Raw genomic sequence first — 27,035 nt, 5'->3', positions numbered from 1 at the left:
CCCTGCCTCTGCTCTATTTTCTAAGCCTTTCCACAGCCCTTATCGCATACTGGAGGAAAGGCCTGGAATGCAAACTACAATATCTGAATTATCATCCTATTACTTCGCCTTCTTGAATGTACCTGAGGCGTGAGCAAATTCTCTTCCACAGAGGTCACACGTCACTGGAAGCCTCTTCTTCTTCTTCTTGGGGACGTCAGGCTCTCCACCTGTACCATGGGCCTCCAGCTGATGTTTCTCCAGCTCTTTCTTAGAGTCCTTGGTCTCGTTACACTCCTTACACTGCACCTGTTTGCTCTTGGCCACCCGACAGCGCTTCATGTGCACCTTGAGGCGGCAGTAGAAATGGAAGCTCTTGTCGCAGGCCTTACAGACGAAGCTCTTCTTGGCAGAGTCTGGGGAGGCAGAAGTATCTTTCTCTTGTTGTTCTGGCAAGGAACCAGTCTCTCCTTGACCGTTCTGTTTCCCAGGCTGGCAGTTTTCTTCAGCTGGCTCAGCCGCCTTTTCATCTGCTTTGTCCTTGGCTTCAAGGTAAAATTTATTACTCACCATCCACCTTTCCTTCTCTCCCTTTTCCTCAGTAAGGAAACCTGCACAGGAGAGAGATCTGATGGCTCTGGGAATTTCCTATGTTTCTACTTTGCTTTCTAACTTTCCTTCTTAGGGGAGAATGGAGACTACTTGGGACTGTCATCTTTACTCTCTGATAAACACAGATAGCATCATTTTACATCTATGTCTATGACTTTTCTAAGTATTTGAGAGCATATAAAATAAAGCAGCGATGGGTGAACTCCTAAATGAACTGCTGCCTCTTCTCTCCGATAAGGAAACAACCTGGGGGCCTAACAGGACCCCACCCACCCTGTTTCTTACCAGCATACGCCAACTCCTGCATGACAGGCTGCAGGCCTGGGGAAGATCTGTGGATGCTGCACAGGAGCTGACATATTTCAATGGCCGAGGTGGTTTTTTCCATGGCTCTGCTCAGCAATGCTCTCAGGGAAGCTTCAGGGCTGGCTGTCTCAGAGGAAATGCTCAGAATCTAAATGAATACCATGAGACAAAGGTTTGCGGTTAATATCAGCAGATTTTCTCCATGGTTTTCAACGTAGAAAACAAAGCTAATTTCAGGGAGGCATTGCTCCATCTGTAACAAGTATACATTTCGTGCCATAAATATAGTGGAGAGCCCTCTTTCTCCAAGAATAGGGAAATTAACAAAATTTTAACAAGGAGGCACATATGAAGACAAATGTGCAAATATAAAGGTGCAAGCAAGGAAGCATTGAGGATTTTCTGTGAGAAGTATCTTCTCAGAAACCAGGAGTCTCCCAAAGAACTTTTCTAGAGTTTAGTATTATATGCTTGGAAAGCTATAGGACTTGGTTGTTGGCATTTCTGTCTTGATGATCAAGATAATTTTTCGTAATATATAACTGTTTCAATGTTGGGAAGTAATTCTGCACGATCAGTGGCTTCACGTTTTTAGATACTTAGGTGTACCCTTTTAAACATCATTTTCTTTCATAAAGAAACTCAGGTTGTTTTTTTTTTTTGGCGGTACGCGGGCCTCTCACTGCTGTGGCCTCTCCCCTTGTGGAGCACAGGCTCTGGACGCGCAGGCTCAGCGGCCATGGCTCACGGGCCCAGCCGCTCTGCGGCATGTGGGATCTTCCTGGACTGGGGCACGAACCCGTGTCCCCTGCATCGGCAGGCAGACTCTCAACCACTGCGCCACCAGGGAAGCCCGAAACTCAGGTTTTTTTTTTTTTTTTTAAACAGATTTTTCTTTCTTTTTTTTTTTTTTTTTAGTTTATTAATTAATTTTTGCTGTGTTGGGTCTTCGTTTCTGTGCGAGGGCTTTCTCTAGCTGTGGCAAGCAGGCGCCACTCTTCATCGCGGTGCGCAGGCCTCTCACTATCGCGGCCTCCGTTGGAGCACAGGCTCCAGACGCGCAGGCTCAGTAGTTGTGGCTCACGGGCCTAGTTGCTTCGTGGCATGTGGGATTCTCCCAGACCAGGGCTCGAACCCGTGTCCCCTGCATTAGCAAGCAGATTCTTAACCACTGTGCCACCAGGGAAGCCCGAAACTCAGGTTTTTAAAGAAGGTTCAAATAGGGGCTTAAAGAAGCCAAGAAAATTATTTCAAAGCCATCCTCTCAGAATGTTACAGCTATCAGCAGAAAAGAGTCAGTACACTGAGAAAATAAAGCTAAACCATCCACAGATGGCCAAATGGAATTTTCATTTTGGAAGATATTTTATTTCTGCCCTTTTCAAGTCTATCTAAATAAACCTGATGTCCCTGGAGGCAGGCTTGAGACTAATTAGTGAGGCTAAAACTGATCAACGGCAGAAGCCCCATGTCTGAAGTGCGAGGCATGCTGGAGAGAGTCTAGCAGATGAATCTCTCCTCTGAAGCCCCACAGAAATGTGTGCCATCTTCTGCCCATCTGAGAGTCAGACCAAGGTGGGGCTGTCACCTGTGTAGACAGAGTTAGGACAGCCTTTCTACACACCTTCCACGCCTACTCGGATCAAAAAGCACGACAGGTGAATTTGTAATTTAATTTTATGCTCCTTTATAATTCTTTCCCACTCAAGATGCACATGATCCTGGGATGAACATCCGTGAATTCCCCCTGCAATCCCCACCTGGTTTTTCTGGGATGCTGGCCACACCGTGAGAAGCCTTACAGAAAATGAGTTGGCACTATTTGTTATCCCATATGGGCAAAAGCTTTGTTCTTTCTATGTTTATTTTGGCTCTTTCTAGAAGCCAGAATAGAGCATGTAATAAGACCAATTTTACTTTTCTTCCTCTGAAAAAAGTTGCTTCTTACAACATGTGAGAGACCAGTATCATGGTTCCCTTTGAGTTTTCCTAGGTTTAAACAAATGGAATAAATCTGGGTTTGAGTCACTTGAACCTGAGTTCCAGTCCTGGCTGCTTCTATGACTAGCTGGTACATCCTATAAACATCACTGACCTATCAGAGCACGAGCTCCCTTATCTGTAAAATGTGGGTGGCATCACCTGTCACCCAGAGTTGGGAGGATTATAAGAGCAAAAGCATGACAAGTGTTGCTTAGCCTGGGCCTGCCCACAGCAGGTGCTCCAAGGAGCTGGTTCCTCCCTTAGGAATGAAGACAGTCCCGGGCATCAATGCTGTAAAACTCCCCCAAACACTGTGTTGTTATCCCCACCACACCTCTTTCACAGTCTCTGCCAGGCGCTCTTCCTCTGAGGCCAAGCACTTGAGTTCAGCCCTTTGCTGGATGGCCTCTAGGATCAACCTGTGATGCCTCAGGATGGTTTCGAAGGCAGCACTTTCTGGGGTCATCACTGAACAAAGAGGGATTGAAAACTCATTAGTAAAACTATGAGTACCATTTTTCCCTTTCATCTTTTCTCAACTCAGTTCATCATAATGAGAATATACTTCATCTATCTCCCACCTGGAGTTGGGAGTGAAGAAGATGGCAAACATCACTGTAATCAGAGTATAATTAATATAAGCTTAGAAGAATTGCTGCACATTTTACTTTGAAATGTTTACAGACTCCCATGTCCTTGAACAAAATTGCCAGTCCTTACTTCTACTGGTCAGGATGTGGAAGACTACCGTAAGAGAGCTGTTTCCTGCAAAGACTGACAATAATCTCTGGTGGGGGCAAAGCCAGCACAGAGGCCAGGCAACCTACCTGCCCGGAAGTAAGCGTCTGCGCCAGGCTCCCTTCGTATTTCCTCCGTGAGCAGGTTCAATGGGCAGGCCTTTGTCTCCTGAGCCACAAGCAGCAGTCGCCAAATGGCTGCTGCAGAGAGAGTCTGCTCTTCTAGAACTGCTGACATCAGAGCACTGAAACCACCTGAACCAGAGTCACGTTTCACAAGCTTCTCCATGACCTTCAAGATGCGGCACAAACATACACATAAGGGACTTTCTAGCCACTGGCCCAGCTGCAGAGCTGCAAGTCTGAGCACTGGGTCGTAGTGAACGTATTTCTGGGGAGGAGTTTTTCAACATCCTTCACTTCTTTCAACCTAGAGATGTTTATACACGAGAAGGTTCTTCATTCCTCCTTTTGAATGCTTTTCCTTATCACTGCAGAAATTACAACTATCCTACTTGTCACTCTTAGCAATTGAATCACCTACTATCTCCTTCTCTGCTGACCCCTTAGCATTTCTCAACACGGCTGCATGTGTGTATGTTTATATAAAATAGAAATACATTAAAAATATATATATGTTAATCTTTTTTCCTTCTTTCTCAATTTTGCCCACCCTTCCTCCCTCTCTCTTACCTCTCTTTCTCCAGGGGCTAAACTCTTCACATGTGGGATCATTTTTTGTAACATCTGGTTGTCTGTGAAAATCTCTGAGAGGTTTTCGTGATACCGCCTCAATAGTTCAATCCCATAATCATCAGGGCTTGCTTGGACTGTAAGGATATTAGCACAACAACAAAACCTCCTTAACGCCTTTTCTACACGACATGAGGGGAGTTACAAATGCGGACAGAAGAACAGATTAGCACAGCAGCTCTGTCTCTTCTGGAGCATAAGTGCAGCTCGTGGCTTGGGGCCTCACACATGTATGCTCACGTCTCCTCTGGTCTACACTTAATCACTCAGTGTTGCAGGGTCACAAAACCACCAATACTTTGAAAGTTAGCGCCCAGTGGTAGAAGCTAGTGATTGCTCAACCAGGGGGTAATTAGAAGGCTGCACTTGTAAGAGGTGCAGATGTAGAGATTCAAGGGATGTTATCTACCAGGCCTGAGGTAAAGGATCCATGCAGCGATCCAAAGTACAGGCAGGCACGAGTCAGGACGGCGGTAGCAAAGCTGACCCATTGTTCTTCTGTTTATATGCCCTCTCAGCCAATCTGTTAGTTACTCTCTTTTAAGAAAGGTTATATTTATTTGAAAGTAAAGAAAAATCAAAACTATCAGGCATTCCCATTAGCTTTGTAGATATTTAAAAATTTATTTTCCTCTCTGGCCCAGTAACTCCACTTCTGGGAATCTAGCCTTAAGAAATGATCTGAAGGCAAAAAAAAAAAATCTGTGTACAAAGGTATTTGCCACTGAGAAGCTTGTGATGATGATGATAACAACTAATATTTACTGAGTGCGTATTATATTATGTGCTGAGCACTGTGCTCCATGTTTACCTATATCATCTCAAAGTAGCCACAAAAATGAAGGTGGAAGGTACCATTCTTACCACCATCTCACAGGGGAGACAATGAGGTGCAGAAGGGTTAAGTCACTTACTCAGGGTCACAGAGCTACCAAAGAAGTCAGGATGCAAATCCCAGTAATCTTGATAGTCTTTACCATTATGCTACATGTGCCCCTAGACATGGGCATGAGTAAGACAGCATAAGTATACTTATGATAGAAACTACATAGCCTTAAAAAAAATAGAATTCTAGGGAGTGTTCTGAAATGTGGAGGAGAATGTTTATGTTATATTGATAAGTGGGGGAAATGGTAAAATATGGTAGAGTATCTCAACATTGTAAAAATAATGTGATAGATAAAATATGTCAATGTGTTTAATACTGAAATTATCACGTGGTGGGATTTGAAGTTTTCTTATTTTTTAAACTGTTCAAGTTTGTATAAGTATATATTATTCTTACAAGCTAGTTAGAAAGTTCTCTCATTTCCCAAATAGCCTTCTTCTGAAAACCATTTCATTCTCAAACGTTCTGGGACAGGGGATGATTGGCTAGAGTTGGGTTGTTTTTCAAAGGGATAGTCGCAAACTGGCTGGACACGAGGGGTGGTTAATTCTGGGCACTGCTGGGACTGAACAGCACTCCAGTGGGAGTGGGGACGTCAGGACCTGAGTTCCTGCTGCTCACACGTGTGAGTCCATCTGCTCCACAGGCGTTCACAGGTGGCACGTGACAGCCCCGGGAAAGCCACACTTCTAGACCCTGAACCACGGAAACATCACGGGGGAGCTTAATGGAGAAGAAATTCTTAGATTTCCGATCCTAACTCCAGAGATATCGAGAATCACTGATTTGTGACAGCTAGTTTCTCTTTCACAACGGCCTTTCTTAACATTGTCTTATCTCCCCCGCCAGCAAGGAGCCAAAAGGGTGTTTTAAGCTATAATTTTCTGTAGGAGTGGTTCCAGTCCAGAGAGTCAATAATTAACTAATACCTGTGGTGCTCGGCAAAGCAGCTAATTTCTGCAAATTCTCCAGCAGAAGGCCCAAGTTTGGGAATGTCATCTTCACAGCCTGAAGGAGTTTTACCAAACTCTCAGCGCTCAGGGTCTTCTCTTCAGTCATTCTGTGCAACAAATTTTCTATTGTCTCCTTGGGTGTTCCACCCTCACAGCAATTCAGAATCACCTGCAGTGGCAAGCAATCAACCCGACACCAGTTACTGGAAATTCTAAGTGCATTTGACACACCACTGGAAAGACCAGCAAGACAGCATTACAAACCGCCCCGACTCCAGGTCCTCTTCTGCTTGTCTCTAGCGCTAGTTTTGTCATAGTCTCTTCCTTATTCTGGTTCAATAAAAATCCAAAACATTCTCCAAACAAACAGCTCCATGAAAATCTTTCTTTCTCAATTGCGGGTCTGTGCATATTCTTTGCCTCTGACAGTTTGCATTTTGTGAAAATATTCTTACGCTAGGCCTATATGATAGAGCAAGCAGCTTACATCTAAGCTTTAGATTGAGTTTGTTCAGACACTAAGATTGCAAAACTGACTGGCAATTAATAAATACAGTTACAGTGTTTTTCATCTCTGTTCAGTCAAGTACATGACAGTGGCAGAGGCTGCAAGTTCAGAGCAATTCTATTACTTTACTTCCTTTTACGTTATTTGCATTGCAATTTGAATACCCGGATACTTCATACATTTGTCTGTGGCCTCCAAAATAATAGATTTAAAGTGCACTTCAGGATAATTTTTCTAGCAGATTCCTCATTATCCAGCCCTCTCCTCCCCAGTGGCCACATGCACCAGCTCCAGTCACCATCCCACAGTTCTACCCACTTGTTCTTCCCTGGTATGCTAGAGGGTTTTCTGAGTCAAGAGGGCACAGGTCTCCAGCAAAAGGTTGAAAAATCAAACACCTGACAGTTATTTTAAAGATATTTTCCAATCACAATAGAACTAGCCTTAATGGACTGCAATTAAATATGTATAACTTGGCTCTTGTGGATAATGCAGGGGATTATTTCAATACATGTAATCTACAGTAACTGAATTTTGAACTTTCCTTTGGGAAAATGCCAGCTCTCCGGAGAAAGAGTCAAGCAGATGGTCACAGTAGCATGCCAGAGGACGCTATTATCAAATTACTTCTGTTTTAAAATAATAAATTTAGCTATAAAACCAAATTGTTTTTATATATGTAAAAGAAATATCTATATTACATATATGAAAGGCATGTGTATATTATAAATTAAGTTGTCACATACCTTGTCCATACAGAATATAGTCTTTCTCTTTGTTTAAGGTCTAATATATATTAGATTTCTACTAAATGAGCTAAAATTTAAAACTTAAGGGCTTGTATCTAAAAATCATACTGATTTTTGTGCTATGTCTTAGCTCGTAAACAATAACCTGATACAAAACGAGGCAGCCAGATACTGTAAAGAGTGGGTATGAACTTTAAAGCCGGACAGGCCTAGTTTGAAATCCAGTTCTAAAATGTATGGCCTGTGTGACCTTGGGCAATTAAGTCTTTAAACCTTATTCTTCTCATCTGCAAAAGAAGATAATAATACCAACTCTTGCACTGTCAGTATGACAATTCTCTAAAATGAAGTTGCCATTTGTACAGCTGAGCAAAACTCCTAGGACATATGTGATTGTTAATAAATGATAGTGGTTATTGATATCATTAGGAAGCAGGATGCACAGTGGGTAAGAGATGTGCTTTGTTTAGAAGTCTGGGTTCCAATGCTGGCCCCAAGCAGCTGTGCCTTTGGGTACGCTGCTTACCATTCTTAGCTTCTGTTTCTTCATCTTTAAAGTTAGGGTATTAACCATAACTTCATAAAGTTGCTGCGGGGGTAGAATTTAGTAATGCTTTAAAGGTCCTCAGTACGTTACTTGGCACACAGTAAACAATAAATAAATAAATAAATGGCAGCTATAGCAATTACTATTCTTGTATCTGTTTCCAATCCTGAAGTGAAAAAATGCCTATTTACCCCCAGAACCCAAGGTATGTTTACAGAAGGGCCACGGTACCTATGATTAGCATCATTCCATAAGAGAGAAAAAGTTCCAAAAGGCCTGAGAGCATGTTCCACATGGTGTAAAAACCCTGTGCCTATGCGATCAACATTCACCTCTACACTCATGCATTATTATTTTGCTTCAATTTTCATGAGAAAGAGTAGCCTAATGAAGCTCTGGTGGAACCCCAATCCTAAGAAGTGTTTTTGTGATTTACAACTAATTTAAGTTCTTCTGCTTCAGCCCTTTCTGTCAAGTAAACTGAAAGTGACAGAAGAAACAGACAGCATGGTCTGCCTGGCTGCAGGGAATGGGGCTGAGTTTGGGCTCTACCTATAAATGCTATTTTTATCAAGATAATGAAACAGTTCAAAGGACACATTCAATCTAGCTAATAAGGAAAAAGTTTGAATGAGTAATTGAATGAAATCGCTAAACGAGGAATGAGATATTTCTAGAGCTATAAGCAACTTACTTAAACTGAGTGCCTGAAATTAAACTTAATCTGAAGTCTAAGGAGAAAACAGGGGTTTAATCTTATTCTGTTCATATATTATCTTTCTCAAGAAGTGCAAAAGAGTTAAACTTTTAAAAACATAATTTGCAAAATACAAGTTTGAGATTAAAGGTTTTCCCATTTTATATGAAAAAAAGAGCAATATAAGATCGAGAAGAAGAAAATCTAGGATCCAGTCCTCACTATCAATCCAGTACGCAGCCATCACACCAGTGGTTTCTAAACATTTTCTCTCCTGAACATTTAAGCCACTTCCCACAGTTTGATACCACAGAAGTTCTCTGTCCCTATTCCTTCCTTCCAGATATAAAAATATTTTTAGCACAAAGTTGAAATCATAACACCAACAAATACAGTTATCTAGTTGATTTGAGAAGTCATGCCAGCAGTTTTATGAGGATTTTAGCAGCTGGCTGGTGGGAGTGTAAATTGGTACAACCTTCCTGAAGGGCAATTTGGCAATATATATCAAACACTTGAAAAATTTTACTCTCTATTCCAAAATCTCACTTCTTAGAAATTATCCTGAGAAAATAATCTGAGAAGTATGCAACAATTTGTGTGTAAAATGTTCCCCTGTAACATTATTTATAATAGCAAAATATTGAATAGCAAAAACTAAGAAACAAATGCCCCAAAATAATTAATGAATTATGGTATATCCATTAGATAATACAATGCAGCTACCAAAATCCTTATGTAGGTATGGAAATATATTCACAATATATTCAATTAAAAAATAAAGTTACAAAGCTATATGATAATCCCATCCCAGGATGATTCAAATGAGAAAAAGTGGGAGCACATGTTCCAAAATGTTAGTAGTGATCATCTCTGGGTGGTGAGATGGTGGAAGATTTGGACTTTTTTCTTTCTGCTTGTTTTCCCAATTTTCTAAAGATGAACAGTGTATCATTTCTGTAAAAAGTGTCATAACAATTAGAAATGTGCCTAAACACTTTAACTCTTGGGGCAAATGTTTTATATCAAAATCCCACAGAGTCAGAGCAGGAATATCCAACCATCCACGCATCTAAAGATGTAATGTTTGACTATAGTATGCAAGGCACTCAGCAAGCTGGTGTAGCGGATACACGGAGGCATGAAGCAAGAGCCTGAGCTTCAAGGTGCTTACTATGTAGTAAGTGAAGAAATACTGCAAGGTAAAAAGTGCTCGGTGTCACAAAAGAGGTTTAAAACAAGTGCTGCAGAAAGGAGGAAGAGATACTCGACAGTTACCCTTTTCTCAGAGCCAGTCAGGAATTCCTCCTCGCCCGTTTCCAGGAACTCCAAAATAGGTCTCAGCTGTGTTACACACCGGATCAGGTCCTCTTTGTGCTCTAGTAACAGAACAGACAAGGTCTTTCCCTCCTCTGTGCTCCCTGGGGGAGAAAGTGCTAGAGACGAACAAGAGAAGCTCGTCAATTTGAAGAAAATGACAGCATGGTTTGTCAAGAGAGATCTAACAGAATAGTAAAGTGATTCTCAGCCAATTCTGAGCACCCGAATGCAGAATCTCCTTTTGGAGAGGAAAATGCTTTGTTATTCTGTTTAAACTCTATGAAAGGAAAAATGTTTCATGTATATGTCGAAACACAAAGCTGTAAAGCCAGCCAGAGGTTAACCTCTGGTTGGCAAGGCCACTGCTTTGTATCTAACCCAAACGAGAGAAACTTCAGCCTTTAAGTGCTGTCAGCAAACCAGTTCACTGTGGGCACTCAAAACACTGATTTGGATGTGTGGCTTTCTGAAGGGCAGGAGAACACTGATGGTATTCTCCAACTCCAAGGTGTCAGATTAGTTAACTAGGGGGTAGAAATGAAGACTCAAATTCAGTTTGTATATATTAACATGCAGTCTCTGGAACTACAGGTAGAATTTATGTGAAAATCACTTTAACAATAACTAAGCCATTGAAGAAATGTATCACTGGAGCAAGCTTTACAGCATCTGCCCAGAATAAAATTCAGTCACTCAGGTGGATAAGGTTTCTCGTACCTTTTGGCTGCACTGCTTCTACAGCCTCTGGCTGTCTGTCTAACAGTGTTGTCTTTACCGCAGGATTAGAATCTTGGAACAGCCTCAACAGGGACACGACAGTCTGAACATCCAGGCTCTCACTTCTTACTTTATCCAGGATTCTCCGGAATGCTGACTGTCCTTCTTCACCCACAAGACATCCCATTATGGTCTGTAGAACACAAGTGCCCAGAAAGACAGATTAGCCAGCCACAAGAACTCCATGCTCCTTGGATTTGGCAAGTGGGCCCTCAACAGTTTGATCCCCACCTACTTGACCTTTCTATGGCATTTGACGGTACTATCACCTCTACAGCACAATTCTCCTCTGACTTCTTGACACTGAAGCATTTTGGGTAAGAACTCACCTTTCTGATCACTCTTTTTCTGCCTTCCTCACTGGCTCTTCTTCCAAATCCATAAGCAAAAGCAGTACCTAAGACTGGTTTCAACTCTTTATTTTTTCTCACTTTATATACTCTCCTTTTGAAAAGCTCTCACACATATAGCTTTAACTATCACCTTTATGAAGACAACCCTGAAAACCAGTGCACTAATCTTGAACTCTGTCTCAATCCAGAGCCACAGTGTCTGTTAGATGTGCCTTATTCTCCATGGGTCTCAGCACCATATGCCCAAAACCCAACTCCCTTCATGACTTTTCAAAACCTAGAGCATTAAAATATCAACAACTCCAGGGGTAAAATAAACAACATTAGCATTCCTTTCTTCGGTCTGACAGAGCATCTCTCACACAAATGGAAGGAATGCCAACTGGAAGGCAGAATTAATATCTCTATTTCAGCAATAATGAAAAATCTGGTAATTGAAACTTAATTTCATGAGTATAGTCTTATGTATAATCTTTATATTTCTACTTGGCAAAACTACAACTTACCTCTGATGTTTTTTAGTGTCGATACTATAAAAGAAAATATTTTCTCATGAGAGTCTTTAGAGAGCAAAAAGGTTTTCTAGACACACACATGCACACACAGCCACATACACAACACAAAAGGATCTCTTGAACATGTACACTGGCAAAGTTCACCTAGACAGTTATTATATATTCTGACAGTAATTATATGTTTAAAATTGTTGTTTAGAGGAACTTTATCTCCTTCTCTCCTCCCAAATAAACAGGATTATAAATGAGTTAGACTTTGTATTTCTTGAGTTTGTTCTAGCTTGTTTCCTGATCAGAGAGCTAAGTTAAACTTAAAAAAAAGGTTCCTATGAATTTTGGTCATCTCCAAAAGTAAACATAGATAAAACACAATTTAATAATCCTTATTAAGTTTTTATTGGAATAAGTAACTTCCATGAACATAAGATAAACTCATTTTGTCTCTATTTTAAAAATAATAAACAAATGAGATAAAAATGTAAGTTGAATGCTTAATTCTCTTTGGTTGCATTTATTCATCCTTTCTTGCTTTTATTAGTTGGCCTAAAATCTCTTTAGAATGCCTCTTCCCTGACAGCAGTAGGGACCTGAGTAGGCAGCCTGGGGTTCCCAGTATGCCTCCAGGTTTTCATGCCCTTGAGCTGAACCTAATGACTTGCTTCTAAGGAAAAGAATACGGCAAATGTAATGGGACACCACTTGTGAGGCTAGGTTACTGTGACTTCCATCTTGCCCATGTGTGGACTCCCTCAGTGTCTTTCCTCTATGGGATGCAAGCTGCCATGTTGAGAGGTACCCTATAGAGAGGCCCATGTGGCAAGAAACTCACATCCCCGGTCAACAGTCAGTGAGTGAGCTTAGAAAGAGACACTCCCCAGCTGAGCATCGACATGTCTGCAGCCCAGGCTGACACCCTGAGTACAGCCCTGTGACAGACCCTGAGCCAGGGACTCAGGTAAGCTATGCCTGGATTTCTGACCCACAGAAACTGTGAGGTCATAAACGTTTGTTCTTTTAAGCTGCTAAATTTTAAGACTAATTTGTTCAACACAGGAGTAGGTATCTTATAAAGACCCACTATTGCTAATGTCCTTAGTTTTAAACCTGTTTCTTCCTCTTTATTCTCCATTTCTATCCTCCCTCCCTCCCTCCCTCCCTCCCTCTTGTGCACTTAACTGATACAACATACAGCTATCTCATTCTATCCTAGGCCAGTTTTCTTCCCCCCGAAGCTCTCTGAATACCCCAGATCCACCTCTCTCAGTATCCAATTTGTCTGGCATTATCATTTGAGCCAGTGGGGAAGAGAAGCTTTCATCAATGGTGGCATCTGATGCACTTCTCATTATCCTCTCTGCTGTTTCCTCCTCTGCAGAACTGCTCAGCAGTGAAATTAAAACATTTGTTAACTTCATTGCTCAGCAGTGACACCAGGGTGACCATCTGGGAAGAGAAGCGGGGGTAGGCTGATGAAAGGGCCAGAAGGGAGCAGACAGCTGCCTGGAAAGCCCTGCTCTCTGCTCTTTCTTCCAGTACCTACTGGGGACCTGCACCAGAGCCAGTGCTGTAGCTTACTCTACCAGCCCCCTAAGCTGCCTGGGGTTCCACAGTGGAGTTAGCCCTTTTCTGAAATAGGCGATCTGACTAAACAGAAGTTTGTCACATATTGCAATAGGCTGGAATTCACTGATTGCTATCACATAACAGAACTCTAAGAAATGGACCAAAACAGTGTTTTATTCTTTAACCAGACATTTGGAACTCCTTTGATTCTTAGAGTTAAAGGTACTTCAATAAATTTGTATCAATTCATGGTCACAGAAGTACTCAAAGTACTTTTATCTATGAGTGAAATATAGGTCAATATGTTTAAAGATGGGACAGTTTTCTTTCCCTCTGTTATATGTGAAAAAACCATTTAATCTTTCCCTTACGCTCAGATCTTTTAATTGAATTTACTTATTTTCCCAACCATTTGCCTACTGCCTTCGGATTTGTCTTTGTTACACTATATTCTTGTTCGCTCATGCCTTCCTGAATGCTGAGGGCCAGGCAATGGCAATAATGAGACAGACCACAACAGCTCAATACCATCCCAGATACCGTGCATACTTGCCATCTACTTTACTACTTACATCAGATCCTGGAGGCATTACTACGACTACTTAAAGGAGAGTCAGAGAGGTGAAGTAACTTGCCCAAGTTTGCATGGCTAGTGAGCAGAATACCCTGATGAAACACTGAGCTCATTCCAATGATCTGGCACACCTTTCACCCAGTTCCATCTCCCAAACTTCGAGTGTAACCAAATCCATTTCACTGGATTTTATTGGACTTACTAGAATCAACATCACTTGAACACTGGGTAGCATCTAGACAATCTGTACCATTCCTCCTGGTCTCACTGATTAGTGAAGAGACTGGTATACAATAGGTGATTAATAAATGTTTGTTTAACTGAATGAAATTCCCTTCCCATAAGACCACTAACCCTTCTAGCTATAGCTGCATATCTTAGATTTAATAATTAGCAGAGAGGAGATCTGAAAAAAACAACTTAAGTTCATCTCTCATAGACCTGTAAAGTGAACCCTATCCACTCACTTCTCAAGAAGGTTACCCTATACTGTGTCAGTGAACACAGTCCACAAAACACAGACCTACAGGTCTTGACAAACCTCTGAAGTAGTAACACAGATGAAAACATCAGATTCACATAAGAGCCTTCACTGTTGTCTGCCTTTGAAACAAAGCTGAAGGAAAAAAGGATGCTACCAGGTCTTCAGCTTTGGGAGTCTTTCTAGAACTTTAGGTGAAAAGTGGATCAAACAGCAAGGAAATCAATAGTAGAAAAAGTTATCTCCTTATTCTAGTCAAACACTCACCTTGCTATCTACACAATTAATTAAAAGCAGGGACACAGCTAGGAATAAAGCAAGTAGACAATTAAAAGTTCTAACATAAAAGGTGTAAAAAAGTATAAGTTTGCCTTTAAATACAGGTTTTACTCAGCTCAGCCAGAAAGCCTCTTAGGTCAGTATCAGCTTTTTCTAATGGTAAGAGATACTACACTGAGATAGAGACAAGGGGAAGCCACTTTCCCATCCCGGCACCCAAGAGATTTCTCCTTAATCAGTTTTGGCTTTGGTTTCACGCAATTCAAGCTGCCCAGATTCTTCTCATATTGCTGCAATCACTGCTCAGGGAATGGCTTTGCCACCTTTCATCATTTATCTCAGGAAATAAAATAATCAGGACACTGGTTCATGATGTCCTCCCTTAACGCAATCCAGGTCAGGTACATACCTCATATCTGTTTTTAAGAAAAGGAACAGGCTGGTCCATCTCAATCAGAACATCACTCACAAGCCTTAACAGGCCTCAAAATTACACACCTAAGTGTAGATTATAGTTAACGTTGAGCCATTTTTTTAATTTATGATGATGAACCAAATAACAGCCAACAACAACAAAAAACATTCAAAGCTCTCTGGGAGCTAAAGATGTATAAACAGAACAGTGACAAACAAAACCCCCAAACAACCTTTACAACTGTAGCTAAAATGCAGAATGATGTTCCAAGTGAACAGTTCTAATAAATACGTTCGACACTGAAGTCTTTTGGGGATTCCTGTAGTTGGGTGACTTCTGTATACACGTCTCAAAAAATTACATACGTGGCAGGATTTCTTTGCTGTCAAGACATTCTGTAAGGATAGGGATCCAGTCTTATTTATGTTTATTTTCCTAGCAACCAGCTCAATGCCTGGCACATACCAGTTGCTCAGTAAATATCTGCTGAATCAAGGAGAAAGCAAAGAATAACACCTGGGAAATGCGTATTCAGCAGCTACTCAAAACACTGAGAGCTGTCAGCACAGACACTGTGACATCTGCCATCATACATTAAGAATTTTGTTAAGCCATTAACTTCTCCAGCAATGCTTCTCAAAATGTAGTCTAGAGATACCAAAAAAGCAGTCCACGGGGAACTTGTTAAAGATGGAGATTCCCAAGCTCTACCACAACGTAAGAATCAGACTCTGGAAATGCGGTCTGGAGGTGTACATTTTAACAAATCCACCATTTTAACAAGTGCATCATTTTTATATATACTGAACTGCTGTTCTAGAGACTGATGGCTTTGTATGAGACACTACACCTGCAGTTCAGGAAGCTACTTCCAAGGGTAATGGTATCTATCTGAAAGCATGACTTAAGCAAACTAAGCTTAAAACATCAACAGCAAACCATCTCATGTCAGAGTAAGTGACCACGGCACTAGGATATTATAAGGCATTAAGTGAAAAAGGAGTTTCAAGACTGACTGAGTCTAAAAATGACTTTTTTTAAATGACTTTTTAATTTTTAATATTTTTTAAAATTTTAATCACTTTATTTTATTATTTTTTTCTTTCTCTCTTTTCTCCCTTTTCTTCTGAGCCGTGTGGCTGACAGGGTCTTGGTGCTCCAGCCGGGTGTCAGGCCCGAGCCTCTTAGGTGGGAGAGCTGAGTTCAGGATATTGGACCACCAGAGACCTCCTGGCCCCACGTAATAGCAAACGGCAAAAGCTCCCCCAGAGATCTTCATCTCAATGCTAAGACGCAGCTCCACTCAACGACCAGCAAGCTACAGTGCTGGACACCCTATGCCAAACAACTAGCAAGACAGGAACACAACCCCGCCCATTAGCAGAGAGGCTGCCTAAAATCATAATACAGTCACAGACACCCCAAAACACATCACCAGACACAGTCCTGCCCACCAGAAAGATCCAGCTTCATCCACCAGAACACAGGCACTAGTCCCCTCCCCCAGGAAGCCTACACAACCACTGAACCAACCTTAGCCACTGGGGACAGACACCAAAAACAACGGGAACTACAAACCTGCAGCCTGCGACAAGGAGACCCCAAACACAGTAAGTCAATCAAAATGAGAAGACAGAGAAACACACAGCAGATGAAGGAGCAAGGTAAAAACCCACCAGACCAAACAAATGAAGAGGAAATAGGCAGTCTACCTGAAAAAGAATTCAGAGTAATGATAGTAAAGATGATCCAAAATCTTGGAAATACAATGGAGAAAATACAAGAAACGTTTAACAAGGACCTAGAAGAACTAAAGAGCATAAAACAATGATGAACAACACAATAAATGAAATTAAAAATTCTCTACAAGGAATCAATAGCAGAATAACTGAGGCAGAAGAACAGGTAAGTGACATGGAAGATAAAACAGTGGAAATAACTACCACAGAGCAGAATAAAGAAAAAAGATTGAAAAGAATTGAGGACAGTCTCAGAGACCTCTGGGGCAACATTAAATGCACCAACATTCAAATTATAGGGGTCCCAGAAGAAGAAGAGAAAAAGAAAGGGACTGAGAAAATATTTGAAGAGATTATAGTTGAAAACTTCCCTAATATGGGAAAGGAAATAATCAATCAAGTCCAGGAAGCATAGAGAGTCCCATACAGGATAAATCCAAGGAGAAACATGCTGAGACACATATTCATCAAACTATCAAAAATTAAATACAAATAAAAAATATTAAAAGCAGCAAGGGAAAAGCAACAAATAACATACAAAGGAATACCCATAAGGTTAACAGCTGATCTTTCAGCAGAAACTCTGCAAGCCAGAAGGGAGTGGCAAGACATATTTAAAGTGATGAAAGGGAAAAACCTACAACCAAGATTACTCTACCCAGCAAAGATCTCATTCAGATTTCACGGAGAAATTAAAACCTTTACAGACAAGCAAAAATTAAGAGAATTCAGCACCACCAAATCAGCTTTACAACAAATGCTAAAGGAACTTCTCTAGACAGGAAACACAAGAGAAGGAACAGACCTACAATAATAAACCCAAAACATTTAAGAAAATGGTAATAGGAACATACATATCAATAATTACCTTAAATGTAAATGGATTAAATGCTCCAACCAAAAGACACAGACTGGCTGAATGGATACAAAAACAAGACCCGTATATATGTTGTCTACAAGAGACCCACTTCAGGCCTAGGGACACATACAGACTGAAAGTGAGGGGATGGAAAAAGATATTCCATGCAAATGGAAATCAAAAGAAAGCTGGAGTAGCAATCCTCTTACCAGAAAAAATAGACTTTAAAACAAAGACCAGGGCTTCCCTGGTGGCGCAGTGGTTAAGAGTCTGCCTGCTGATGTAGGGGACATGGGTTCGTGCCCTGGTCCGGGAAGATCCTGCAAGCCGCGGAGCGGCTGGGTCCGTGAGCCATGGCCGCTGAGCCTGCGCGTCCGGAGTCTGTGCTCCGCAACGGGAGAGGCCACAACAGTTAGAGGCCCGCGTACCGCAAAAAAACAAAAAACAAAAACAAAGACCATTACAAGAGACAAAGAAGGACACACATAAGGATCAAGGGATCAATCCAAGAAGAAGATACAACAATTGTAAATATTTATGCACCCAACATAGGAGCACCTCAATACATAAGGCAAATGCTAACAGCCATAAAAGGGGAAATCGAAAGTAACACAACAATAGTAACACCCTACTTTCACCAATGGACAGATCATCCAAAATGAAAATAAATAAGGAAATAGAAGCTTTAAATGACATATTCAACAAGATGGACTTAATTGATATTTATAGGACATTCCAGCCAAAAACAACAGAATACACTTTCTTCTCAAGTGCTCATGGAACATTCTCCAGGATAGATCATATCTTGGGTCACAAATCAAGCCTTGGTAAAATTAAGAAAATTGAAATTGTAACAAGTATCTTTTCTGACCACAGTGCTATGAGACTAGATATCAATTACAGGGAAAAATCTGTAAAAAATACAAACACATGGAGGCTAAACAGTACACTACTAAATAACCAAGAGATCACTGAAAAAGTCAAAGAGGAAATCAAAAAATACCTAGAAACAAATGACAATGAAAACACGATGACCCAAAACCTATGGGATGCAGCAAAAGCAGTTCTAAGAGGGAAATTTATAGCAATAAAATCCTACCGCAAGAAACAAGAAACATCTCAAATAAACAACCTAAACTTACACCTAAAGCAATTAGAGAAAGAAGAACAAAAAACCCCCAAAGTTAGCAGAAGGAAAGAAATCATAAAGATCAGATCAGAAATAAATGAAAAAGAAATGAAGGAAATGATAGCAAAGACCAATAAAACTAAAAGCTGGTTTTTTGAGAAGATGAACAAAATTGATAAACCATTAGCCAGACTCATCAAGAAAAAAAGGGAGAAGTCTCAAATCAACAGAATTAGAAATGAAAATGGAGAAGTAACAACTGACAGTGCAGAAAAACAAAGGATCATGAGAGATTACTACAAGCAACTATATGTCAATAAAATGGACAACCTGGAAGAAATGGACAAATTCTTAGAAAAGCACAACCTTCAGAGACTGAACCAGGAAGAAACAGAAAATACAAACAGATGAATCACAAGCACTGAAATTGAAACTGTGATTAAAAATCTTCCAACAAACAAAAGCCCAGGACCAGATGGCTTCACAGGTGAATTCTATCAAACATTTAGGGAAGAGCTAACACCTATCCTTCTCAAACTCTTCCAAAATAAAGCAGAGTGAGGAACACTCCCAAACTCATTCTACGAGGCCACCATCACCTTCATACCAAAACCAGACAAAGATGTCACAAAAAAAGAAAACTACAGGCTAATATCACTGATGAACATAGATGCAAAAATCCTCAACAAAATACTAGCAAACAGAATCCAACAGCACATTAAAAGGATCATACACCATGATCAAGTGGGGTTTATCTCAGGAATGCAAGGATTCTTCAATATACGCAAATCAATCAATGTGATAAGCCATATTAACAGAGTGAAAGATAAAAATCATATGATCATCTCAACAGATGCAGAGAAAGCTTTTGACAAAATTCAACACCCATTTATGATAAAAAACCCTCCAGAAAGTAGGCATAGAGGGAACTTACATCAACATAATAAAGGCCACATATGACAAACCCACAGCCAGCATCATTCTCAATGATGAAAACCTGAAAACATTTCCACGAAGATCAGGAACAAGACAAGGTTGTCCACACTCACCACTATTATTCAACATAGTTTTGGAAGTTTTAGCCACAGCAATCAGAGAAGAAAAAGAAATAAAAGGAATCCAAATTGGAAAAGAAGAAGTAAAGCTGTCACTGTTTGCAGATGACATGATACTATACATAGAAAATCCTAAAGATGCTGCCAGAAAACTACTAGAGCTAATCAATGAATCTGGTAAAGTAGCAGGATACAAAATTAATGCACAGAAATCTCTTGCATGCCTATACACTAATGATGAAAAATCTGAAAGAGAAATTAAGGGAACACTCCCATTTACCAATGCAACAAAAAGAATAAAATACCTAGGAATAAACCTATCGAAGGAGACAAAAGACCTATATGCAGAAAACTATAAGACACTGATGAAAGAAATTAAAGATGATATAAACAGATGGAGAGATATACCATGTTCTTGGATTGGAAGAATCAACATTGTGAAAATGACTCTACTATCCAAAGCAATCTACAGATTCAATGCAATCTCTATCAAACTACCAATGGCATTTTTCACAGAACTAGAACAAAAAATTTCACAATTTGTATGGAAACACAAAACACCCCGAATCGCCAAAGCAACCTTGAGAAAGAAAAATGGAGCTGGAGTAATCAGGCTCCCTGACTTCAGACTATACTACAAAGCTACAGTAATCAAGACAGTATGGTACTGGCACAAAAACAGAAATATAGATCAATGGAACAGACAGAAAGCCCAGAGATAAACCCACGCACATATGGTCACCTTATCTTTGATAAAGGAGGCAAGAATATACAATGGAGAAAAGATAGCCTTTCGATAAGTGGTGCTGGGAAAACTGGACAGCTACATGTAGAAGAATGAAATTAGAACACTCCCTAACACCATACACAAAAATAAACTCAAAATGGATAAAAGACCTAAATGTAAGACCAGACACTATAAGACTCTTAGAGGAAAACATAGGTAGAACACTCTATGACATAAATCACAGCAAAATCCTTTTTGAGCCACCTCCTAGAGTAATGGAAATAAAAACAAAAATAAATAAATGGGACCTAATGAAACTTAAAAGCTTTTGCACAGCAAAGGAAACCATAAACAAGACGAAAAGACAATCCTCAGAATGGGAGAAAATATTTGCAAACGAAGCAACTGACAAAGGATTAATCTCTGCAATATACAAGCAGCTCATACAGCTCAATATCAAAGAAACAAATAACCCAATCCAAAAATGGGCAGAAGACCTAAACAGACATTTCTCCAAAGGAGATATACAGATTGCCAACAAACACATGAAAGGATGCTCAACATCACTAATCATTAGAGAAATGTAAATCAAAACTACAATGAGGTATCACCTCACACCAGTCAGAATGGCCATCATCAAAAAAATCTACAAACAATAAATGCTGGAGAGGGTGTGGAGAAAAGGAAACCCTCTTGCACTGTTGGTGGGAATGTAAATTGATACAGCCACTATGGAGAACAGCATGAAGGTTCCTTCAAAAACTAAAATCAGAACTACCATATGACCCAGCAATCCCACTACTGGGCATATACCCTGAGAAAACCATAATTCAGAAAGAGACATGTACCACAATGTTCATTGCAACTCTATTTACAATAGTCAGGACATGGAAGCAACCTAAATGTCCATTGACAGATGAATGGATAAAGAAGATATGGCACATATATTCAATGGAATATTACTCAGCCATAAAAAGAAACAAAATTGAGTTATTTGTAGTGAGGTGGATGGACTTAGAGACTGTCATGCAGAGTGAAGTAAGTCCGAAAGAGAAAAGCAAATACCGTATGGTAACACATAAATATGGAATCTAAAAAAAAATGGTTCTGAAGAACTTACAGGCAAGACAGGAATAAAGATGCAGGCATAGAGAATGGACTTGAGGACACAGGGAGGGGGAAGGGTAGGCTGGGATGAAGTAAGAGAGTGGCATGGACATATATACACTACCAAATGTAAAATAGATAGCTAGTGGGAAGCAGCCACATAGCACAGGGAGATCACCTCAGTGCTCTGTGACCACCTAGAGGGGTGGGATAGGGAGGGTGGGAGGGAGACGCAAGAGGGAGGGGATATGGGGATATATGTATACATATAGCTGATTCCCTTTGTTATAAAGCAGAAACTAACACACCATTGTAAAGCAATTATACGCCAACAAAGATGTTAAAAATAAATAAATAAAAAATTTTAAAAAAATACTGAGTTAATGTATCAGCAAACAAAAGCAGTCGTCACCTACTGAGCTCCTTCTATGTGCCTGCCGTTTTAGTGTGAGTTTTACATAAAGCTTAATTAATTTCACAATGACCCTATGATGTAGGTGATAACACTACCAAATTTTACAAATTAGGAAATTAAGGCTTTCAGGTATTAAGCTGCTGAAGCTAACAATACTAGTAAATGGTAGAGCTGGATAAATAAATGGTATGTCCATACAATGGGACCCTGCTCAGCAATAAAAAGGAATGAACATGCAACAACTTGGGTGAACCTCAAAATAGTTATGCTGAATGCAAGAAGCCAGACCAAAAGGAATACAGATTATATGATTCCATTTATAAAATACTCTAGAAAATGCACATTCATCTAGAGAGAGAGAAAACAGACAAGTGTTACCTGGAAAATAGCAAGTGGAAAGGGGCAGGATGGACGGATTGCAAAGGGATGTGACAAGATTTTTAGGGGTGATGATTATGTTCACTATCTTGATTGTGATGATGATTTCAGGTTTCAAAACTTAGCAAACTATAACCTTTAAATATGTACAATTTGCTGTACATCAATCATACCTCAAACTGTCTAAAATAAAGTGAGAGAGAAAGAGAGAAGTACAGGGCCTACATACAAAGCAGTACCTCCCCAACTCTATATTTAATTTAATCTTACGTTCTTAAAGTATTTTTCCTTTTTTCTTTCTGTAGCTGAACAATTTATTATAGAATAAAACAGAATCAGTTTTAAATATAGCTACCAAGTGATTTGTAGTGCTCTTACTCTGACCTCTAAAACCGAGGAAGAAATAACATAAGCCTATAATGATCACCAACAGTGAATCAGTGTTATTGCAAAGTACTATTAACGTTATTGCCATCAAATGATTAGGACAAGCAGTGGGGGGGAAATGTTGAATGAATCCCTGTACAGCAAACATTTCTTGAACACCTGTATGTGCCAGACACTTTTAGGTACACGTGTTGGGAAAAAAATGCATAAGGCACAGTTTAAGTTAGTACAGAGGTGACACTAATAATTTGAGTATTGCTGATCTAAGGAATGATGTTGCTCCTCTGTAACCAAAGTTAAGTGGAGAGGAAGTCTTAAGAGAGAAAATGAAGAGGTGTGTCTATAAGCTATCGAGGTAGCAAACTAGTGACAAAATGATGGATTGAACAGCTAAGAGAACATCCAAGTGCAAAAATACAAAACCATAATGTCCTTCAGCATAATCAGTACAAAGAGTATCAAGGATTTACCACTTGAAACCTCCCCTAAGAGAGTCATCAGGGTCAGCCCAGTCTTGTAAACAGCTTATCTCTCAAAAAAACAATTTAGAGCCAACTGTCGATAAACCATGGTTAAAGTAAATACTTGATCTTGAATTTGTTTTTTAAAAAGTAACTTGCTATGAATCAGGGAACTATTTAAATAGTAGAAGGCATTTATTGCTTGGATTAATAGTAAATAACAGGGCTCCCCTGGTGGTGCAGTGGTTGAGAGTCTGCCTGCCAATGCAGGGGACATGGGTTCGAGCCCTGGTCTGGGAAGATCCCATGTGCTGCGGAGCAACTGAGCCCGCGAGCCACAATTACTGAGCCTGCGCGTCTACAGCCTGTGCTCTGCAACAAGCGAGGCCACGATAGTAAGAGGCCTGCGCACTGCAATGAAGAGTGGCCCCCGCTTGCCACAACTAGAGGAAGCCCTCACACAGAAACGAAGACCCAACACAGCCATAAATAAATAATGAAAAAATTAAAATTGCAACCTCCCTTTAAAAAAAAAAAAGTAACTAACAGACACTAAATTGTCTACAGCAACATGGGAGGCCTCCCCACACTAACCCCTCAGTCAGATGAGCAAGACTACAGGGGCAGTGCCCGCTCACTCTGCCAGCACCTCTCAGAATGGGAAGCATGGCCGGAAGAAAGGGGAAGCAAGGGAGTCCTAAAGTGGCAGTGCAGTCAACCCTACAGCACCAGGTGTGAGGAACTGGGTAGTGAGGGAGCCCACAGGTGGGGATGCACCTCACTGAGATAATGAAAAAACAGAAAACGTCAGCTAAGAAATAGAGCATGATAACCATTTGACAGTTTTCTGTCAGGTGATGCCTATGTACCTTTATACATACATGACATACACGCATCATTTTTATCCCTTTGGGAGGCAGTAACTCAATGTGTAAGAGGAGAGCTCTAAAGTCAGAATGCTTAGGTTTGAATTCTTGCTCAGAGCTTAGTTTTATGAGCTCTGCAACCTTGGCCGAGTTACATCACCTCTTTGAGACAGTTCTTCTCATCCATAAAACAGTGATAAAAAATAATAAAATAGTATCCACCTCAATGATTTTTGTGAGGATTAGATGAGATAACATATGTATTGATACCAAGTGTATCAAGGTAAGAATTCAATAAATGTTCACCATTATTGTTTTTATGTCTGAAAATGACCACTGTATTCCTAAACACGATGCAATTTACTGTGTAAGTCCATATTAAATCCTTTTCGTACCATGTTTTGAGTATTTATTGTTGTTTGGTTTTTTGTTTTTATTACTTCATCTCTGATTTGGGGTTATCCATAACTACCTTCTGCCCCATTTTATTCCTGATTAATCAGGAGGAAATGGTAAGCTCAGTTAAGTATCCTGGATCAAAACCGGTTGTAAGCTGGGATCCACCTAGTGATCAAAATATAACTTCGTTTTGAAAGTCTCTTGCCTAGCACTTTTGCATGACTGTCCTTTAGGGGATAAATGTCAAAAAAAAAAAAATTTAAAGTTTGAAAAAAATTGAGATCCTGATAACTGATCTGCTATCCTGAGAACACTAAACCAGCAAACAAATAAAACTCATGGTACCTACCTCCTTCTGTGCACCTTTAATTTCTGAACATTCTTCTAGTCTTTTTAAAACATCCTGGGTAATCAAGAGTGCATCTGAGAAGATTTTTTCATTTTCTAGAAGAAAATTCAGCTGGTAATGCTTCCCCTCATACTCTGAATGTAAAACAAAACAAAATTTAAAAAATCAGTGATTGATTACTTGAAATAATTTTTAAAAGTTTAAGCTGCCTGAGAACCTTTAGGTCATGTATTGCATTTGTAAACAAAACAGCTAATGTATCAGTTATGAGTAATAGCAAACAGCATCTCTAATAGCTTCCTCCTTTGTGCCATCATCATCCTAGTTAAAATAACGGGTAAGAATCAAAGATGGTACATGGTTATTTCAATACTGCTTTTCTGCTCTGTGGTTCATCTTCAGGCTTGCAACACTCAAAACCACAGACACTTTTAAAAGAAGAATACCCTAGTACAAGTACTGCATTGGATTTTGGTTTCCAATCTAACAGTGATCTTTGATAAATTTATCAATGAAACAAACAAACAAACAAAAAAATCATAAAGATCACTGAATCTAGTAACTGACAACAGAAGGACAGATTACAAAACAACTATTAAATGAATATTACCTGATTCTGGGCTTGCTTCCTTTGCCTCACTAAAGGTTTGTACAACAGGAGAAGGGGAAAAATCTTCAGCTGTCAGAGGAGTCTCCACTGGGGTGTCTGCATTCCCCTGAATCCCCTGGGCAGCGGAAGGATCCACACTCATCTCTTGCACAACCGTCTGGATCACTTCCCCCACCTCGGCTTTCACAGGGCCCCCTGGAGGGGTGGAAACATCCGGGGAAGAATGAAGCTCTCCAGCACCCTCGGAGGAAAGGATTTCTACTTCAGGCTTCTCCAACTCCTTCCTGGATGACTCTGAGGATGGTGTGGAGACATCCCTCACCAGCTGACCCTGAACAGAGCAGTTTACAAGGCTAGCTAGAAGATTTTTACAACTAACAGCCACATCAAACATCTGTAGGCTGTCGGCTAAGGAGATGATTTTGGAGAAGTTGTGTTTGCCCACAGGTAGTTTGCCAGTGTACATCATTTCTAACAAGAGGGCAAACTCCTCAGGGCTCACGACAGATGCATCGATGGAGATGGTGTCTGTGTTGTCCAGCAGGGTTTTGAACAGGAGGCTGGCAGCAGCCAGGACAAGTTTGTGGGCCCTGAAGTAAATGGTACCAATGGAAATGGTGCAGTCACAGAACTGCTGCTCCTTGCACAGCGTGTAGAGCTGCTGCAGCAGCTGCCGGCTATAGTTGGGAAGCTCCATCGCATCAGCTCTGTCTGAGGACTTCCTTTACTCTCTTCTTCCAGAATCACTTTGTGAGGATCAACACTAGATCCTGGAAAAACCCCAAAAATGCCATGTTAATACTTCATAAGCACACAGGGAAATGCCCTGAATGAAATATGAAAATGAACAGGCAATTCACTGGTTCATTCAGCAAATGCTGCTGAACAGGAAGGGGTACTGTGCCAGGTATACTGAATTAATCATGATAATAACTGGCATGGGTTTAACTGCATGAACAGGACTATGCTTAGTGTGTCATCTGGATGATCTCATTTGATCCTCACAAAAACTCACTGGAAAAGTACTGTATCCTCTCCATTTTATACATAAGACTGAAGCTCAAAGAGACTGAGAGAACCAGCTTAAGGAAAAACAGCCATTAAGTGGCATACCCATGTCTCACTGATTTCAAAGCTGTAAGTGACTATATTGCTAAATGCATTCTGCTCTCAAGTTCTCAGCCAAATGAAGGAGACATATATATATATATATAAACAGATTTATAATACAATGTCCTCATATTACTTGACTTATCTGCAGCCCTGAATACAGGTCGTCATTCCCTCCCCTTTAAAATGCATTTTTCACTTGATCCTGCACTCTCTGGTTCCTTTGCTGGGTTCTCTGCATCACTTTGGCCTCTAAAGTTTGCTGTGCTCCAGGACTGTCATCTCACTTCTTCTCTCTCATCTGATTCCATACCTTTGAAATAGCTAAATGTTGAGAGCTTTTAGATTTGTATTTCCAGCTCAGCCCTTTCCTCTGAACTGCAGACGCACACTTCCAACTACCTATTGAACATCTCTAATTGGAGGCCTGTTAGGTTTCTTAAACTTAAATCCA

General features: G+C 40.3%; 1 protein-coding gene across 5 annotated transcripts in view; it reads right to left on the bottom strand.

Moving 5' to 3' along the window:
- Window positions 1–27,035, bottom strand: part of ZBTB40 (zinc finger and BTB domain containing 40) — a 79,101-nt gene that overhangs the window by 19,235 nt on the left and 32,831 nt on the right. For 4 of the 5 annotated variants that reach the window (XM_067723360.1, XM_067723349.1, XM_067723380.1 and 1 more), the window contains 10 exons: window positions 25,472–26,241; window positions 24,862–24,995; window positions 10,751–10,943; window positions 9,992–10,149; window positions 6,189–6,381; window positions 4,311–4,447; window positions 3,708–3,909; window positions 3,215–3,348; window positions 877–1,045; window positions 123–590 (listed from right to left, as the gene is read on the bottom strand). In XM_067723360.1, the coding sequence (XP_067579461.1) occupies window positions 123–590; window positions 877–1,045; window positions 3,215–3,348; window positions 3,708–3,909; window positions 4,311–4,447; window positions 6,189–6,381; window positions 9,992–10,149; window positions 10,751–10,943; window positions 24,862–24,995; window positions 25,472–26,168 (2,485 nt within the window). In that variant the 5' untranslated portion in view covers window positions 26,169–26,241. The remainder of the gene's footprint in view (window positions 1–122; window positions 591–876; window positions 1,046–3,214; window positions 3,349–3,707; window positions 3,910–4,310; window positions 4,448–6,188; window positions 6,382–9,991; window positions 10,150–10,750; window positions 10,944–24,861; window positions 24,996–25,471; window positions 26,242–27,035) is intronic. The other variant, XM_067723388.1, reaches the window with a different exon arrangement.

The sequence above is a fragment of the Pseudorca crassidens genome, chromosome 2 (genome assembly GCF_039906515.1).
Source record: "Pseudorca crassidens isolate mPseCra1 chromosome 2, mPseCra1.hap1, whole genome shotgun sequence".
In the NCBI taxonomy this organism is placed as follows: domain Eukaryota; kingdom Metazoa; phylum Chordata; class Mammalia; order Artiodactyla; family Delphinidae; genus Pseudorca; species Pseudorca crassidens.
Note: the sequence above shows the minus strand (reverse complement) of the source record. Positions and strands in the feature narration are given on the sequence as shown.